At 38.9% G+C, this 18673-nt stretch overlaps 1 protein-coding gene across 5 annotated transcripts in view; it reads right to left on the bottom strand.

Annotated features, from left to right (window-relative positions):
• The window catches only part of POU6F2 (POU class 6 homeobox 2), a 323051-nt gene that overhangs the window by 295489 nt on the left and 8889 nt on the right, over positions 1-18673 (bottom strand). Inside the window, exon 1 of one of the 5 annotated variants that reach the window (XM_013095259.5) lies at positions 12034-12185. The exons of the other annotated variants lie outside the window; for them this stretch is intronic. Coding sequence (XP_012950713.1) covers positions 12034-12066 — 33 coding nt within the window. The 5' untranslated portion in view covers positions 12067-12185. Of the gene's footprint in view, positions 1-12033; positions 12186-18673 lie in introns of those variants that run through there. 5 annotated transcript variants of the gene reach the window in all.

The following is an 18673-nucleotide window of genomic DNA, read 5'->3' as shown; positions in this document are numbered from 1 at the left end:
GCCTTCTCTGGCTTTCCAGTGTCAATTCCAATCATGGCAAATGCTGTGTAAACCCTAGGCTTGAAAAAATACATCAGGAAAAGTAGAGTGAAGGTCAGCATGCATGTGGGTAGCACCACAATTTTGTCTTGAATTCCTTTTGAGGCAATGATCCTCAAACCTACTTTGTTTACAATTCACGGAAGGTGGAAAGATTACACTAAAAGTGGTTTAAAGAAGTCTTTATAAGAGGAAAAGGCAAAGGCACGGCAGAATACCTAACAACATTTTAGTCACAAGCACAGAAGGTAAAGTCACCCTTAACTACTTCCTCAGTAGTCCACAAAAAAATGCATATGTTAATTCATGCCCACTGAATTCAGTGGGGTACCGAGTATACATGCAATGGCCTTTACTGGAACAGTCCATGTTTTTGTGAATAGACACTGATGTGAACACCCAAGAACTTCAGTACTACATGAACAACTGCAGCTTAAAAACATGAATCCACACTAGAAGATCACTCATTTGAACCACCGAGAACTCAGCTCTAAAACAACCTTCCTCCCTTCCCTTTCCTCACAAATGTAGTCCTGTCAAAACCAGTGGGACAATTCCCATGAGGAGAGCCTATCTTTGGAAAGATTTTCATCATTGCTCAACAGCCACACTAGATCATGGCAGAAAAGTTTGATCTAGCTAAATTCCTATCGGGCATAAGCTTCTTACAACAATCTTAGCGGTTTCTCCTTCTCTAGACTCTACCCAGTGCTCTAGGGAAAAAACGAATCAAGTATCTAAGTAAACCATCAGCTTGAGTATATAAATTAAGTATATACATTCTTTATAAACAGGGCTCCTAATAGAACATTTAAATTATAACTTGCACTTTTACAGCATCCCCGTGGAGTTCATTTTAAAAATGAATGAATGAAATAATGCCAGAAAGGCTACAGAATTTCTCATCCACACCTCCTACACTGGCTTATCTAGTTTTAATGTCTAGGACTTACACAGTTGCAAACTATAGCTGCTTAAATGACAACTATTGTTCACTGCATGATATTTGGTGAAATAAATGCTCAAGTATGAAATCCATTAGTGCCATGTACCCAATACATTGCATTTGCAAAGGCATAGTTCAGGGAGGAGGGAAATTCCTCTCCCCAGATAAATACAGCTTTTAAAGTTTTTTATTATTATTATTATTTTCTTTCAAAAAAAAAAATCAATTTTTTTGGAACATCTCTATCTGCTAGTATCCTGAAACTCAATGAAATACCTCAAGGCAAGTATTTGTTCTCTATTTCCTGTTGGAACAGTGCAAGAATGTTCTTTGTGTTATACGAAGCAAGCAGCAAAGATGGCAACAACACATGGGTGACTTCACTTCCTTGGGGAAAATGAAATTCCAACACATATTTAATATACATTTATATTCTGTATAAGTAAAGAGGCATCCCAAAGAGAGCAAGAGGCGCTGATGAGCACTTGTTTCTGAAAGAGGCACATGAAACAACAGGAGTTTGTGCCAAAGCACAATGAAACAGTGGTGAGATCCTATTGATCTGCTCCCATAGAGACCACTGAACAGCCAGATCCAAACTAAAACTAGGACAGAAGTTCTGTGGTTTTTTGCCTGGTTCAACTTCCTGTAGATGCTAGCAACAGCAGAGAATGTGAGGAAAACAAAAACAAAAAACACAAGAGGAACAACAAGAAAACAAGAGAAGTAAGAGAAACTATATAGCAAATTCTGTTTCTCTGTGGTCTTTTCCAAGCAGTTCAGAAACCAATTGTGCTACCACCTGCCATAAAAAAATGTTGTCCTGGGTTCCTGCCACTCCTGGAAAAGGAATAAACACTAATTCAGATGAAAATAGCTTCCTTTTGCAACGCTTCATTTGCTCTATGATCCCAAGCAGAGAGAGAATCAGGACAATTATATCGAGAGTAAAGACATTACAAATAATTGTGCTTTAGAAAATAAAATATTCTTAGTGTATTTGTGAATGATCTAGCCTACCTCTGAATGAAAACTCAAATGCAGGGAACAAAAGCAGGGTAAGTAAAGCCATATTCTCATTCACTCAGTAGAACTGTGATTACCTCTTTTTCCCTTCATGAAATAAACTACTACTCCTCTAAAGTCAATTTGCAAGAGTTTCAGTTTATGGAAGAGAAAAAAAAAAAAAAAAAAAAACACAAAAAAAAAAACACAAAACAAAAACCACCCCTTCCCATAAGAACATTCAAAACAAATCTATCCAGACAAAAGGCCCACTTTCCCTATTGCTTTGTGCTAGTGTGGGAAGGGAAGAAAAAAAACAGTTGTCTGCTACATTAGTGAAAAATAACTTCTGAGAGTCAGACACATGCTGAAATGTTTCAGTTGAAATCCAACTCTGAGAAATTTTTTAAATGTTTTCAACACATCAGCATGAAGCATCGACCTAGTTGGAATCACTTAGATCTAAAGCAAATGCACTGATTGTTTTCACAGCATGCTTTTCTTCTTCAAGCTGCAACAGGCAGACTGGCAACTGCTGTTCGGAAAGGTTTTCAGCCCCCTGCCTTGGTTTACTGTAGCCTATGACACGATCAATACCAGGGTTAGAAGGCAGAGGAAGCTAAGGAAAGATTATGAAGATGAGGTGAGCGACAGAATTACCTTACAGGATTTGTTCTCTCTTTCTGTCTTACCTTGAGTCTTCTGCTGCAGACAAAAATGGAGAACCATCCTGATCCCTGTGCTCTGGAAGGGGGCAGGTATGGTCAGGATGTTGCACGGTGTGACCACAGACAGCACTCCATGCAGTTCAGAATATTCTGCCTAACAGATACATGAAAGAAGATCCTGCCAGCAGATACCTTTTACTTTGGCAGGGTGGAATGGAGACACTGTTAAAGAAAGCTTGTCTTTCGCTAATCAGTATAATTAGCATGTACACTGAGAAAAAGTTCAGTGAAATAAAGCTTGAACATTCTCCTTTAATCATTTCACCTCTACGCAGCTGGTGTCATCTGCAGGCATCTCTGTTCCAGACCATCCAGTAGGGACCACCATCTTCCAAACAACCCCCTCTCTTTGCACTGGTACATAATGCCAGAGCACCTCAGACACCAATCCTGATTAATATGCCACAGCACAGATCAGTTTTGCTGCCATGTTATAAAGCTCTTAGCAGCTTTCAGTTGATCAGGTAACACATCATTACAGAATTTTTACCGCACCCCTAACAATTTTTATACTGTGTCTCTCTTGTTGGATTCTTCTTGATGGAAACTGAGATTTTAAGCCCCTTACTGGAAATACCATGCTTTTATTCTGCTTTATCCTGCCACCAGTTTACGGAGATAGGTGACTGAGCTTGAACGTACTGCTGTAGTGCAAGAAGGGGTGGAAGAAAATTGTTCTTCAAGGGGAATTAGAAGTGGAGAAGGCCCGTCTTAGGCCAGGGTTTGTTCTTTTCAGTTAAGCATACAGAAGAATCCCAGGAGAAAATCGTATCTGGACATTAATAGCATGCAGCAGCCAGAACTTTGCTGGGATCCAGTCAATCCACATTTATATTTTAAAACGATAAGAGAGAAGAAATGGAATGGAGAACAGGAAAATCATGGTTTGTTGTCGTCGTCCATCCATCTGCCTCCCTCCCCCCCCCCCCCCCCCCCCCGCCCCATTTTAGTGACATGAATTTTATGTAGTTAAGTGCTCCATGGCACAAGCAAACAATTTATTGTAGATTATGTAGATTCAAGCTCAGTAGTTCACTCCAAGCAGGACAGGGCTCCTTAGACCCATTGCACAGGCTCACGTATGTGCCACACCATAGCGATAATAGCATTAACCCCACTGCAGAAGTTTTCTTTGCAAACAGTCGCAGCACCATTATCTGTGCTCTGAAAGTATGCCCTAGAAGTATGGGCTTTATGCAGTTCATGTCCAAACAGGTGGAAAACACAGCACAGACCCAGAGGAAAAACACAAGCTAGCAGACCATAAAGGACAAGGCCTCCAATCTGCATCATCATGTTTCAGACTAGCTCCTTTATCTTGGGCCTGAGATTAAGAGCTGCCAAAGTCGGACACCTTGCTCTCCTAGAGAGCAGCACAGGATAGATCAGGGGGAGGAGGGGCTTTATTATATATATTTTTGTAACCTTTCAATAACTGGTTGTGGCACTCGCTCCTGTCGTCCCTTTCTTCTGCAGTGACTAAACTTCATCTCAGCTCTCCCAATGACACCTGTTAGATCCATTTTCCAATAGCTCTGCTTGACAAAATGCCCCCATTCCCTCACCGGACCACTTCCCCTTTGTCTGCTTCCACTCGCTGGGACCCCAACAGCCCCAGGCCCTTGGGCCAGCTCAGGGGTCACCCTGGAGCCCCCCTACCAATCCTCATAGGGCCCCACCATGGGGAAACAAAGCACAGCCTGGGGCAGAAAAGCCAGCCCTGTCACGTGAGTGATCTGGCTGCAAGAGGCCTGTTGTCACGTTGCCATCCACACTTCAAGAGTTCAAGAGGTTTCAGACATGAGACAAATATATTTATTTATTCAGCCCTGTGAAGCTGAAGGCTTTTCTTTTGGGGAGGGTGTTCCCTATAGACAGGTCTGTCACTTGACAGTATTGTTCATGATGAGGCAATACATTTGGTAATTATGCCATACTGATATCTGAGGTTTCAATTAATCCTGCCTCAGAGAGGTTTCACAATTCAGAGCATTTCCTCTCCTACTTTATACTAAGTTGGTTAATTTTGGGGCAGGAAAACTGTCTTGGTTTTGGTGTTCATCTTCACAACCATTTTTAAGCCTCTAATGTAACATATAGGCCATAGACTTGAACTGAACATCTTCACTGGCTGAATTTTTGATACTTTTTGAAGAACTCCGTGAAACAATATGCAGGGGCAATACTGTAAAAAAAATACTCAGAAAACATACAATCACAGACATGTGACACTTAAGCATGCACATATTTACTGCAATACTATCCTGCTAAGTACCAGACTCAAAACACATCTCCCCATTTAAAATGTACGCAATTTAACTCAGTCTCATGTGACAATTCAATGAGCATGACTGGCGTCTCTCACTTATCCCCACAAAATAATAAAAAAAAATGGGTAGTTACTTGGCCCTTCTGCCCAGAATTTAATTTCAACTTCAAAAACTAAGACCACCAATTTTCAGTTACCCTTTAGCTGCTTCCTACCAGATGCAAGCACGACCCTGCCTTTTGCTTGCAGCTGCACAATCAGAAACAAGATGGTAAAAGAAAAAATTTAAGCCCCTCATCTTTTGATGGCCATTTTAAACTCCCATTATGTCCTGATGGAACACAGCAGACACCAGTGCCAAGAAGTAGTGCCAGTGCAAGGAGGGTAAAAGCAGAGGGAAGATGGCAAAGCATCCTGCTCCTTCAGGACCTAGGTCAGAGTCACATTTGCACATGGGGTCCTTTACAGGGGTACAACTCCACATAGTGATGTTCAGACTCTCCCAGAGGCCTCCTGGATCTCCTAAAAGATTTCATCTCAGACACCTCTGGAACAGCACCAGCACCACCTTGGTTCCCTTTGACAAACCTTCTGTGGTACTGGACAGCCAAAAGACAGCAATGAAACTCCCTTTAAGCAGCCACTGGTACCTACAAGCAATGAGCATATTGGCACTTTCAGCCCTTCTTTTCCATGGTAAATCTTTGGACGGAATCTGGAAACATGCAGAGAACTACAAATAGAGGAGTTATACCTTTTACTGTAAAGAAATTTCACAAACTATTACCTATAAAAAATTTTGGTGTTTGTTATTACTTCATCATTACACACCATAGCAAGTCCAGCATCAGAAAATCAACACCTTTGATTTCATACAAGTTTGCCTAACGAAAGAATGGTAAAACATGTTAGAGGAGCCATTGCTGACAACTGTTAAAAACTAACCAACAAGCCTTGTCCAGACATCACCATGCATATATAGCAAAGAACTTCTTGTGAAGAACCATGTGACAAGAACTTGTAAGGCAGAGTAGTAATTCTCAATCCATGAGAGCCCAGTTCCAGGCTCTACAAAGGAACATGACTTTTGAACACAGAGTGCTTGACATGTTCTTAAAATAATGGTCAAAATGTGTTTCAGATGATAAGGCCAGGTAAGTTGGAGGCCTCCATTCACTAATAATTCCTTTATGGTGCTTGACAGTGCAATATATAATCACTTCATTGTGATTGCTATGAATTAATACTCAAGGAAAGAAAAAAAGAGCTCTGTATAGCAGAGGGTTTTGTTTGTTTGTTTGTTTTTGCAAGATGCTTCCCTTTCCCCCACTATTCAATTCATTTAAGAATTATATAACAGTCAGTACTTGTTCTGTGAATACTAATTTCATGGCATTTTTTAAAAAATTTGTTGGAGGGAAATTTATATCCTCATGCAACAGATGATTTAGATTAAAAAAAAAGAGGAATTTCCAATGAGATTTTCTTTTTTTTTTTTCCATTTGAATATAAAACTATGCTATGAAGCACCTGTTCTCCTCCTTAGATGGAGGAGAGTTAATACATTTCCAGCCCTCAATTTTGGTATACCGCTTAGGACAATTTTATTAAACCAAAATGTGACGGTCTATGGAAATTCACTTGCAAGTATTAAACTGCCATCCAATATTTCAAATAAAGCTTTTAAAACAAGTATTTTTGTTTACAACTGATATATAATGAAAAGCATCTCTCCTATCTTAAAAGTTAACCCAGTTCAATAAGACTTTCCAGTTTAGCTTTCTGTCCTTGCCTTCCTTTATATACATATACAGAAACCAGGCTTAAAACAGTTCAGACTTTGATGTATATTTTTCAAGATGCCTAGGTTAGAGCAGATGAATACCAAACTACAAATTAAGTATCAGAAGATACACAGATACATATTAAGAAGAGTCTATCAATAATTATAGGCTGCAGGAGAAAACTTACTGACTCAAAATTACAAGATTCATGAAACATGTGAGTACATCTGGAAAACTAAAAAGTCTTTAAAAGTTTATCTGTATTATTTAGACGGAGGTGTGCCAGGCATTTCTTCCATTAAAACATAATAATACAACACTCCTCCAGTTACCAGAAATATGCTAGAGTTTTATATTGGTCTACAAATCTAAAAATTAGGAAATAAAAAAGAATCAAGTCTCTCATTAAGGGGAGGCTTGTAATGATTTAATATCCTTTCAGGTAATATTAACTCTACACTAATCCCTAAAAACTGGGAGAAGTGCTAATTTCCATTTGTGCAGCAATGATTTATTTTTTTTATCAGATGAAAATTACACACTTCCGAGGGGAAAAAAAAAAAAAAAAAACAACAAGATGTATTTAAATCTGATCTTGAAAAGAAGTATCTTTCTCTTCAGAGGAGTTCAATCAATGTATTAAGGTTCAACTACCTCCTACTTGGGCAAGGACTGTAAGCATCCTGAAGTCTGCCTGGAAGCTTATATACAGCCAGCATCTTAGATGAATATGTCTTTTAGTTGGCACAGATGGCATTACAGGTAGACAGATATTCTTAGATGTGTTGTAGAAACAAACACATTCCCATGGTATTTTCTGTTTATGCTAATCAAATGTCATTGGGACAGCTTAATATCAATCTCAAAGGTGTGTTCAGGCTGCTAAGGGTGATTATATACTTACACAGAACAGAAAAAAGACTACTGCATGCAGCCTTCTGTGGAGACACCCATGCTGACCTCATCTGCCTGGTCATAGGTCAGGCCATATTCCAGCAAAGGCCCAAAGCACACCCTATACTTTAAGAACATGAGAAGTATCACTCTGTTTAGTGAGGCTTCTCCCATGAAAGCAGGGCTTGAAAGTTCTGTAACTAGAGAAACTTAACGAAAGAGATCCACTTTAGCCTGATATTACATCATGTGAGGTCTGCTGCTGTCGTAATTTTTAAGTACCACAGGAACTTACTGTGCTAATTTCAATAAAGTGTGCGTTAATACTACAGTACTGCATTAATATTATACCATTGTATTGAATATTGTACTAAGTACGATATTTAACAGGAATCTTGCATGGAATATTCTTGTCCCTCCTGAAGCAGTGGAAGGGTACAGTGAAGTGCAATTATTGCTGCAAAGCAAAAGGGAACAATAATAAAGATTTGTCGGTGGAAGATGAGGCTCTTTGGACCACTGACAATGAACATGTGTCCAGGTTTTGCAGCAGTTATTTTTGAACTTTCTCCATGGTACATGTAGGATATGAGTTAATACACAGCTTTTTGAAGGTAGAAAGTTCTCCATAATCTCACTCCATCAAGATCCATGACAGGATATCTGGAATTGTTCTCTCCTCAGCGCTGACTCTCTGTACTCATAACTACCATCTACTCTCTGGGTGATATCAGCTAATGACTAAGTTCCTGTTGACTTCAATGAAGCCAGGATTTTCATCCTTTGCCCGCAGCCTTTTGCAAACAAGCTTAACAGAATTTGTAGTTTTACAACACAGTAGATTTGGATAAATGTGCTGTGCTTTATTTATACAAGTAAGTCTCCATTATGACATTCTTTATGCAGTACAGTAGATTTTGCTGCTGCTTCTTTGTAGTCAGTTCATACTTGTTAAAGAGATTACACATTATTCTAGAAAGGTAAAAACAAAAGAACTTTGGAACACTGAAGAAGCCAGGTAAACAAAATTGTCCCACGAGCAAGAGAGTTTCTCAACTGAATAGGCATTGCTCTGCTAAAATAGTGATTAATTATTTACCTTGGGATACAACCAAAGCCCATTGAATCTTGCCACAAACTTCAACGGATTTTTGGATTAGGCCCTAATTAGTATTTACACTTGGTCTGCCTGTGCTCACAATAAAGGTCTGTTTAGCAATACTGATAACAACATGTTTAGCAGGTGTCAGAATTACATCCATGTGTGCAGCATGCAATCTGAACACAAAAAGGTTATGTATTAGGTTAATGGGAATAAATTTGCATCCTATTTTATAATCTAGCTCTCTCCATATTGTTTGATACAGCAGTGAAGTGGGCTATTGTATCAGATTTTACTAGTAACAAGCAAATATGAAATGAATTAGTGCTTACTGTGAACCACAGAAAGACTGGATGTGAAGTAATCCTAGTACACCTGAGCTCCTTCTACTGATGGCACACCTGGGGAAAGCACCTGAGGGAGAACAATCTCCTAGATTGGAAAGATCACCCAGTGAAGACACCTGAATACAGGTGCTTCAGAGGCCAAACACGACCCCATATTCCTAAGCACAAGTGTTAACATATGTGAGCTATTACCTAATAGAGAACCATGGTAAAACAGCCTGCATTGATACAGCTGCAGAACTACTTTTTTTTCCCCCTGCAGGCCGATAGTAGTGGGTATCCTGGCCAAACTCTAAATTGGAATTGGTGCACTTTCCTCTTAAACTCCATTTGTAATAATACACTCTCTACTTCCATATATACACTGCCATGTAAAGACACTAGGCTCAGTTATGTATTTTCCATTTCATCTCACAGGCAACTGAAGGGCTCAGAAGCAGGAGAACATTGCATTTGTGAAACACTTCGGAATATACAAGTATACTAAAGAGAGATTCTTTAAGACAAATGCAGACACACTGACATAATATCGTCCAAAGCCTTTGCTGTAGAAGCCCTCTACAAGTACAAACAGCAAAAAAACACTCATAGGGAAAGCTAATTGTAGGAAGCCCAACATACCTTCTGTTGAGAAGAAAGCTTGTTAGTAATATCATAATGCAAAATGCTTGACACAGGACAGCAAATTATGGATTCTCAAGAATATTCAGTTTTTGCTTGACTGTGATTCTGTTTAAGCTAGCAGGACTTTTGTAAGTGGTACTATGAGAACTGAGATAACAGAATGCATCTCTACAACTTTGCTTTCTTATCTTTGCTGTTGAAATGTCAAAACCTTCATCTAGGTGTTAGGAACAAGAACCCACTACAAAAGTAAATATTAAACCCAAAACCCTGTATGCACTGGTGGAATAATTATTTTTGTTCCTCATTTAAAAAGCAGTTTTCAAAACTCTGTATTGATGTTCTACTTTTACATTTGTGATTTTTGTATTTTTTTCCAAAGGGGAGAGATGTATTGCTACCTATCAAAAAAAAAAAAAAAAAAAGTCTTGAAACGGTTTCCTCAACCTTTTGTACTGGGTCTGGCTGGGATGGAATGAGCTTTCCCTGCAGAATCCCATACAGCGCTGTGCCCTACACTTGTAGCTAGAACAGCACTGGTATCACACCAGTGTTTTTTCTACTGCTGAGCAATACTGGCATTGCATCAAGACTCCCTCCAAGCCCCCCCAGAGCCAGCAGGCTGGAGGTAAGCAAGGGGTGAGGAAGGAACATCACCACAGCGGCTGACCTAAACCAACCAAAGGGATATTCCATACCATATGGTGTCACACTCAGCAATAAAAGGTGGAAAAAAGAAGAGGGGAGGGGTGGGGTCTCATTGTGAAAACTCTGTCCTCCTGAACAATGACTGTATGTGTTGAAGCCCTGCTTCAAGGACATGGTCAAGCATTGCTCATTGGTGGGAAGCAAAGAGTGATTTCTTTCCTCTGCACTTCCATGCAGCCTTTTTTTTTCCACTCCCCTATTCCCCTTTTCCTTTTGTAAATTTAATTATTAATTTTCCCTTAATAATTATTTTCCTTTAACTAAACTATGCTTATCTCAACCTGTGAATTTTTTCTTTCATTTTCTTCTTCCCCTCCTCTTCTGAGGAAGGGGAGTGAGAGAGCAGTTCTGGTAGAGTTCAGCTGCCTAGCAAGGTAAAAGCACCACATCTCTAAACAATAATCCATTGGAAAGTCAAACAGTACAAAAAAAAACAAAGAAAAATAAACCAAACATTTTTTCTAGACTTGTACTACATGCTGAAGTACAGTCTACGTATTTATTACAGATCTCTGATCTGTATTCCATAACTCTGATTTAGGAAGCCATTCAGAAAGAAGTTATAATCTTTTAACAATGATTGCCCAAATATTTCCCAACCAAAGACTGTTCACAACAGTGTCTGCAGCAGCTCATAGATTGCCTACGCTCCACAGGCAATTAGCTTCCCCCTCAACATAACTCTGATGAATTTAACTATCACATTTCCTCTAGCATTCCCCATACATCACATACAGAGAGCCTTGCCTGCAAAATTAAAACTCGGTGAAGCTGTAACCACGCTTAATCCTCTCCCACTGTCTCTCAACTTTAAGAAAGTTGGAAAGAACACTGATCAATTTACCTTATATTTGAGATCAATTAAAGGGTTCATTGATCATTCATTGCCATTAGCAATAAGACATACCAAAGCACATCACAACACAATTACAAAGTTTTGGAAGACCCAGCTAAATACATTTTTTCCTTCATTTCTGATTATTTTTTAACTTCTTGTCAGCCCTTAGGACATTCTCTAAGTAAATGGATTCTTGCACCTGAGTCTATTCTCATGCAGTTTTAAGACCTGGGCCTTAACATAGGGCCAGTTATCACAAGATGGAAACTCCTGGCTGAAATACACTAACCTTTCTGTTGTTCTTAACCAGTTTTTAAAAAATTCAAATGGACATATGCAGCAAACTCTGACCCTATTAGAATCAACATGACATTTACTAGTCATTTCATGTGTACTAAGAGATACCCCACAATCCAGCAATATTAGCATTAGCCCAGGGATACGTAAACAGTACCTATCCCTGCAGCTGTGTTTATACATACCTGAGCTGAGAAATGCCAAGAGCAGCACAAGCCCAGAACACCCTCAAGACACAGCATTAAAACCAAGCCCGCAGTTGCTTTGCCAGTAGGTCCCAATAGCTCAAGACAGACTCAGCACCATCTTATTTGGGCCCCAATATCACTTTGCACGTCTGGTATCAGTTACCAAACAGCACCAGGACAGAGAAAGGAGAGTGGGGAATAGTGCAGTTTACCCTGCCTCTAGCAAGTCAACTCCCTACTGCTGAGGGCAGGATGTTTACCTACCTCCTCTGCTCTCTCACTCTTGTCTTCAGTCATCTTGAGATTTTCATTCCCCCTCAAAATTTGGTCTTGAATCCAGACTCAACATGATTCACAGAATTCACTCAGCCTTCCCATTTCCATGCAGGATTGCAAGCCCCAGGCTGGTCTCACAGCTGACTACTTTGAGCTTCCTCTGCCACAGACCCCACATACTCTGACCAGCCCCACCTGGCACCCTCAGTGCCTACTCCAGCAATGCTGCAACTCTTCCCCAAGCCCACCAGTGGCCATTGTCCCAGCAGGACATCTTACCTTCCACCTTCACATCTGCTCCATACCAGGACCTGGACTCAGGCAGGGCCTGCCCTGCTCCCTATCCCTCAGGGAGCAGACCCTTCACTGTGTAAATGCTTTTACCTCATCTGATGTAGATGTCTTACACATCTTTGTGTAATTAAGATCTACCAGGTCAGCCTGTGCTTCCTATGTCTTTTTAGCTTTTCTATACAAATTTTAAAGAGTTATACATATGAATAGGCCTACCAATGACCAAGAAGTAATCAGGTAAACGCTACAAACAATCCCCCAGGTCCAACATTTTATAGCATAACAAGTAAAGAAGGTGACATCACTGCACAGGCTTGCAAATGTGGAAGTGTCAGGAAAATAAATTACCTACACTAAAAAAATTGCCGTATGTTTTGCAATTGCATGTCCTACATTCTCCATGCCTTTGAGGTAAAGAACCAAATTTTGAGACTCCATACCTAGTATTTGCTGTCCAAATATCTTTAGTAACCGTCCATGAGCACAGAGGTACAGACCTGGGTCTACAGCATAAAGCAATTTAATGATATAAATCCATGTCCCTGGTACTTAAGTGAGCTTGCATATGAAACCCATTCTTACAAATTTACCTCATACTCATTTAGAAAAACAAAAGATTACATTATTTTAGCAAAAATTAAGACAGCCAATCAAATAATAGAAGTTTTTCTTCTTCCTACTGCCTGGAAGGGAGACCTTTACTGGATGAAAAACATGAACGGAGAACCTGAAATATATAATTATCCTCCTAACCTCAGTCGGTATTGCATACAACACAGCCACAGAAGCTGTGAGTATCCAAGGTAGTTTCTACCAAGCAGAAGCTAACCCAAAGCAGAAGGATACCGACCAAAAAATAAAGTGCCTTTTAAAAAAAGCAATTTCAAAAAGATTGTTAAATCACATCAGGAGGGGAAGACTACTACAGGCAGCAATGCCTCTATTAATAGAACAAGTTTAGGAGTCAGTCAGTTTTAAGTATATCTTTATATATAGCTTTTGTTCTTGATTTTGCAGCATTTATCTGAAACATTATAGGTGCTAATTTGTCACTAGAAAAATCCTATGCCTGCCTTGAGTTAAAACAGAAAAGCTAAACTTAAGCAATTAACAGTAATACTAGAAACAACTAAAAACTTCTGCAAAACATGATAAAGAACACAAAATGATAGTCTCAAGCCCTGGTTTTATACTTGTCTCTAATTGGTTACACCTGCTTAAACCCCATATATTGCACCATTACTACAAGGGCAGATCCCTAAGCATGTATTTCAAACAAATACTGAATAGATGAAATTGAAGAGAAAAAATGTAACATGGAGGTATTTCTATTATCCTCAATTCTAAATTTTCAACTTTTGTAAGCTCTATGATTGCTGAATCATTATATAAAACTGTAACAAACATACTAAAAAATATTTGGAATTTTCAGCCTAAGTAAAACATTCTTTTTTATAGCTGCTATACTCCTCTTTCTCTCTACATCTTAATTTTTCTTCTTTTTCTTTTTTTTCCACGCTCCCTTGTTGACAATTAATCCTTTCCTTGTATCACCCTCTTCCACATAAGTGTTTTGTAGTAGCCACCTATTCCTATTTTTTCTTCAGTATGGTAGTATTCTATTACTAATCCTGCATTAGTTTATATATAGTTGCAGTTGTAAATAATGCTAAAGAAGTTTCAGAAGATTTCCCCCTCCCATCAGAGATAAAATCAGTGTAGTACAGGAATTAAAGTGGCTTCAAGCTGCTGAAAGTAGCAATTATATCTGTTCAAATGATAATCCAATGTTGTTTCTCTGTAGTAACCTGAAGCTTTTACTTTGCAGTAAAGGAGCTGTATTAGACACTTGAAGTGAAAAAACACTTGGCTCTATCTTCTTTGCTTCTATCTTCTAGCACTGTAAATAACTAATTGAAGCTGTGGAGAATTAAGAGCCAGATATGACAAATTACAGGGGCTCCGTATCTTTGCCTTGTACAAAGATCAGTGTCGATACGTATACAAAAAGCTTAACGTCGGTCAGTGCTCTAGTAAAACTGCTAGTGAAGTTGATAGGTTTTGTCTGTTGGAAATCATAATGGCAAGATCTCTGTGAAATTTTTCACTCATAATGAAAATTCAGCTGTATTGAAGCCTTTAAGACTATTGTTCATGTGAAAAGGAGAGCAGAAAAACTCCATGGGTTTGTTTCAGTGTTTGTTTTTTTTTTTAATGTAGAATGTCTAAGTACCAAATTCAAAGTTACTTTTTTCTTTAAAATTCCTCCTCCTCCCTCCCCCCTCCCCCCCCCCCCCCCCCCCCCCCCAAAAAAAAAAAAAGCATGCATTTTCTGGAATTTGGCCTGTAATATTTTTTTTCCTTTCTGGAAACCAAAGCCCATTATATACCAGATATAATATTCAGAAAGAAGTATGATAAAATACTGTCTATGTTGTCAAATACTATTATGAAAACAGTGCAGAAGTGCACAGGTCACACTGAAGGAGCCTCATCTAAAAAAATTTGTTTTTACAGTTATGTAAAGCTTAGTTGTTTACATAACTAAAGAGGCTATTATACATATTTACAAGGAAAACAAATTATAACTGTTCATTAATACTATGCGACTCAATTCAAATATTCTTGTTCATATTTTGCATATATAGCTTTGCAGTAATTTTAAGGGAAAACTGAGACACTTCGCCAGTGGGATTTGCCAGCAGATATTTTTGAACAGTGAGGGGACCTGTCCCACAGATTCTCTGTTTCAGCCTATGTCCCCAGGCAGGTCTGGGCTCCTCCCTGCTGCCCCTCTGGTCTCAGCTTTCTCATGAACAAGCTGACTTACTGTTCTTTCCAGTTTCCATCTTCTCTTGGACCCTATCTTTTGACAAGTTGCTCTTTTTACTCTCCTTTGCTCACCAGTTTCTAGTCCTGCCTGACTCCTTGTTTCAATCTACACCTGTATCCTCCCTGGCTCTTGCCCTGTCTTCATTTGAATCAAATCTCTCATTCCACCATCTTTGCCAGGGGGGCAAAGATGTCAGTGAGCACACAGAAAAGCAATGGTCCCTGGTGCCACCTCTACTATTTTCCAAGAGAGTCCAAGTCAGACACTAGGCTTTCAAAAGGGATAAATGATGATATCCATTAAAGAGGAGAAAAGATATGGGCTTAACTTGGAGCAAGATTCATTTTTCCATAAGGAAAACTTTCTAACAATGCATGCTAAAGAGAGAAACACAGAACAGCACAAGGGTATTGTGGAATCAGTATTGCTGGAATTTTTCAGGAAGCACTTAGATGAATACCTGTCAGATGTGATTCAGATAAGCTGATCCTGTCGATTTGCTGATGACTTTGAGGTTACTTTCACACCTTTTTTTTTTCTTTGTGAATCTTCAGGGGATATAACTGTTTGGAGTTGCCAAGTGAACATGTGCCAACTTCATTTTTCAAAGGCTTGGAACGTAATCAAACATGGGTGGATTGTCATGGGATTCCCAAAGAGATATCATAGACACAATGCTCCTACTCCTCATCAGATTCAAGCTTTCACTCTTAAATATGGAGTGTCCTTAACATGGGTAAAATTAACCCATATTTCCCTAATCTCTAAGGAAACAGCTGAAGTATTTTGGCTGAAATTGTCTTCAAAAATATTTAGGATGAGGTAGCCAACTAGGTGGAACTACTAAGAGCAACAGCAGAAAAAATCTTAAGATAGGAAATACTGAGTTACTTTAATTATAGAAGGTGCTACAAGCCCTCCCAATATTTTTCTCTTGGGCTTCCACAAAATGAGGAAGCGAAGAGAAAAATCTCACAGCCTTCACAGAAACCCTTAAGCCTCCTATGTGCCTATTTTTAAAAGGTTATGAAAGGAAATGGAGTAAGAAGCTACTGAATTTTTCAAAGAAAACTCTTAGGTCAACCCCAAAATTGTTATGTTAATATTTTTGCCATGTCTGCCTAAATTTTAAGATGTTTGCCATTAGCATAACTGTAATTCTGTGTTTCACTTCTCTCTTTGTTTTGCTGTTTTTATTCGCCTTTTGACTGTGAGTTGAAGCATTCATCTGACAACATAAAGTATAGAAAGAGGGAGTTTAACTGACATTAATTCCTATGAATTTCATTTATTTTCTTTTTCACTAATCCAGGTACACTAACTGAATAATGCTCTAGAAACACAGATCTTTGTCAAATGTTGCAATGAACTGCAATGCAGCCCATGGGGTTAAATAAATAAATACAGATTAAGCCTTTTGTTCTGTTGAGTGGGTAGCTCAGAATCATACTCATTTTAAAACAGTAATGGACTTGATTGATTGAGAAAGCAGTCTTTATTTTGTTTTGGTTCTGTTGTCAGTTACTGACTACTATGGTTTGACTGGTGCTCACTTTCCCTCTCTTTCGTGCTTTCATTACTGCCAGCAAATGTACAGTTGATGGTAGGTAAAACAGGATCTGGCCCTTTCACCCTTTCTTTTTTTCATTTCAGTTGATCAGAAGAATGGATGTTAATGGACACCTATATGCAACTAAATAAATCATATTCCTTCTCTTCCCCCTGTCTGATTTCTGCCTATTCCTTTTCCATTTCCATCTGGAAAAATGGAAATTCCCTTCTATCTATTTGGGCCTGATTCCCATTTACACTATGGTGATTTTCTTCCATTCTGGAAATATAGAAGCTTTGAAGTACACATAAATGAATGACTTTTACACCCACTTTACAGCTGTTTTGTACTGGAAGATGATATAAAGAAGTCTAAGTATAAAGTAGAATCAGGCTACTATCTCCAGGGGCTAAGCTTCTCAAAAAAAGAAAAATAACCAAACACAGGCATTAAAGAATGAAACAATAATAGCTATTTTTAATAAGATTTCTCTTTTCAGGTGCCAATTCTGGTCTTGGTTATTCTGGAATTAAGGGAAATTGCATGAGAATTCTTACAGTTTGCCTTGCAGGACTGATTGGAAAAAAAAAGAGACCAGTTTGAATCCTGTATAATTAATATCAGTCAGGGGATAGAGCACACTGGGCTCAATTTGTGTCCTTTTCTTTTGCTTTCTTGCTATTTTGCTTAGGAGTCACATCACACAGTTCATAATTAATCAAGCATTGTAGACTACACTGGGAAATTTGCTCATGTAAGGGCTTCTGAATCTGATGGAACAAGCTTAAAAGCTGCTGTTGATCATGTTTACCCTAATGTAACTCTATTTAGCTCTGCAGAGTTACTTGTGATTCACGCTGGTAAACATCAGATCAAAAACAGACCCCAAGAACACATCTTGAATACATGCACTTTTAACATCTGGATGGGGTTTAGCGTGAATTAATTTTCTTAGGGAAATGTGAGGTTACTTTGCAAGGTTTTATTTGTTTACTATTTTTGTTATTAATTTAGAGACTAGCTGAGATTCACCTACATACCTAATGAATGCCTGTTTCATCCGAAAAGAATGACATCACTGTACCAATGAGGTAAAACAAAAAATTCAACACACTGGCCGGATTAAAAGTACAGATTCCTGTGCAGTTCTTAATTCAATAAAATTCTGTGGTTCTTTGTGATCAGAAGGAAATACTCCTTCAGCAGCATGTGTTTCTACTGTGTCCTTCATGAAAGAGTCAAAGGGTACTTTACAATCCAATCCAATGCTGGATATAACCTTTAAATAAATAAACTGTGGTTTAAGGATTTAGAAAGCACTAGATCAAAGAATGTAATCTTTGAGATCTAATAACTATGGTGATGGGCTTGGCATAAGGAGATGAGCAGAACAGAACAAAGGCTTGCTGAATATCCACAGTGCCTCTTGGGTTAAAATTTATCACAGGGTCACTCTAATTCCCTAGTTAGGGGGCAACCCTCAATTTCTCCTCTTGCTAAGAATCCAGAAGGAGTTGAAAAAATAAACTGCAGCCAATACATGCAGGGAATGAAACACCAGGCTTCAGTGCTTCTTTTGACTGATTATTCAAAACCCAGGTCTTACTGGTGGCCAACAGCGGCCAATAAGTCGATTGCTCAACCTAAGATCTCAGGTGAAGCCTCCAGGTTTTCACCTACCTGCACACAGACTCCTGCTCTCCAGCAGTAATGGAGTAGAGCTGGATTAGAGCTTATTTTTTTGGCTGTACATGTCTAAATCCCACTGAGGCCAGGTGACATCCAAGCCTTCAGTGTCACATAGTCTAATGTGCAATGTGGTGCTGATGTGAGCTTTTCTGATCAGTGTGTGGGTGTGCACTTGTGGATGTGCTTCAATGGTTTCATGATGGCCCTTCAAATAAGCAACATCAATAAAACAAACAAAAAGATAACTGTGTTCAGATCCA

The sequence above is a fragment of the Anas platyrhynchos genome, chromosome 2 (genome assembly GCF_047663525.1).
Source record: "Anas platyrhynchos isolate ZD024472 breed Pekin duck chromosome 2, IASCAAS_PekinDuck_T2T, whole genome shotgun sequence".
Classification (NCBI taxonomy): Eukaryota; Metazoa; Chordata; class Aves; order Anseriformes; family Anatidae; genus Anas; species Anas platyrhynchos.
This window is presented reverse-complemented; position numbering and strand designations above follow the sequence as displayed.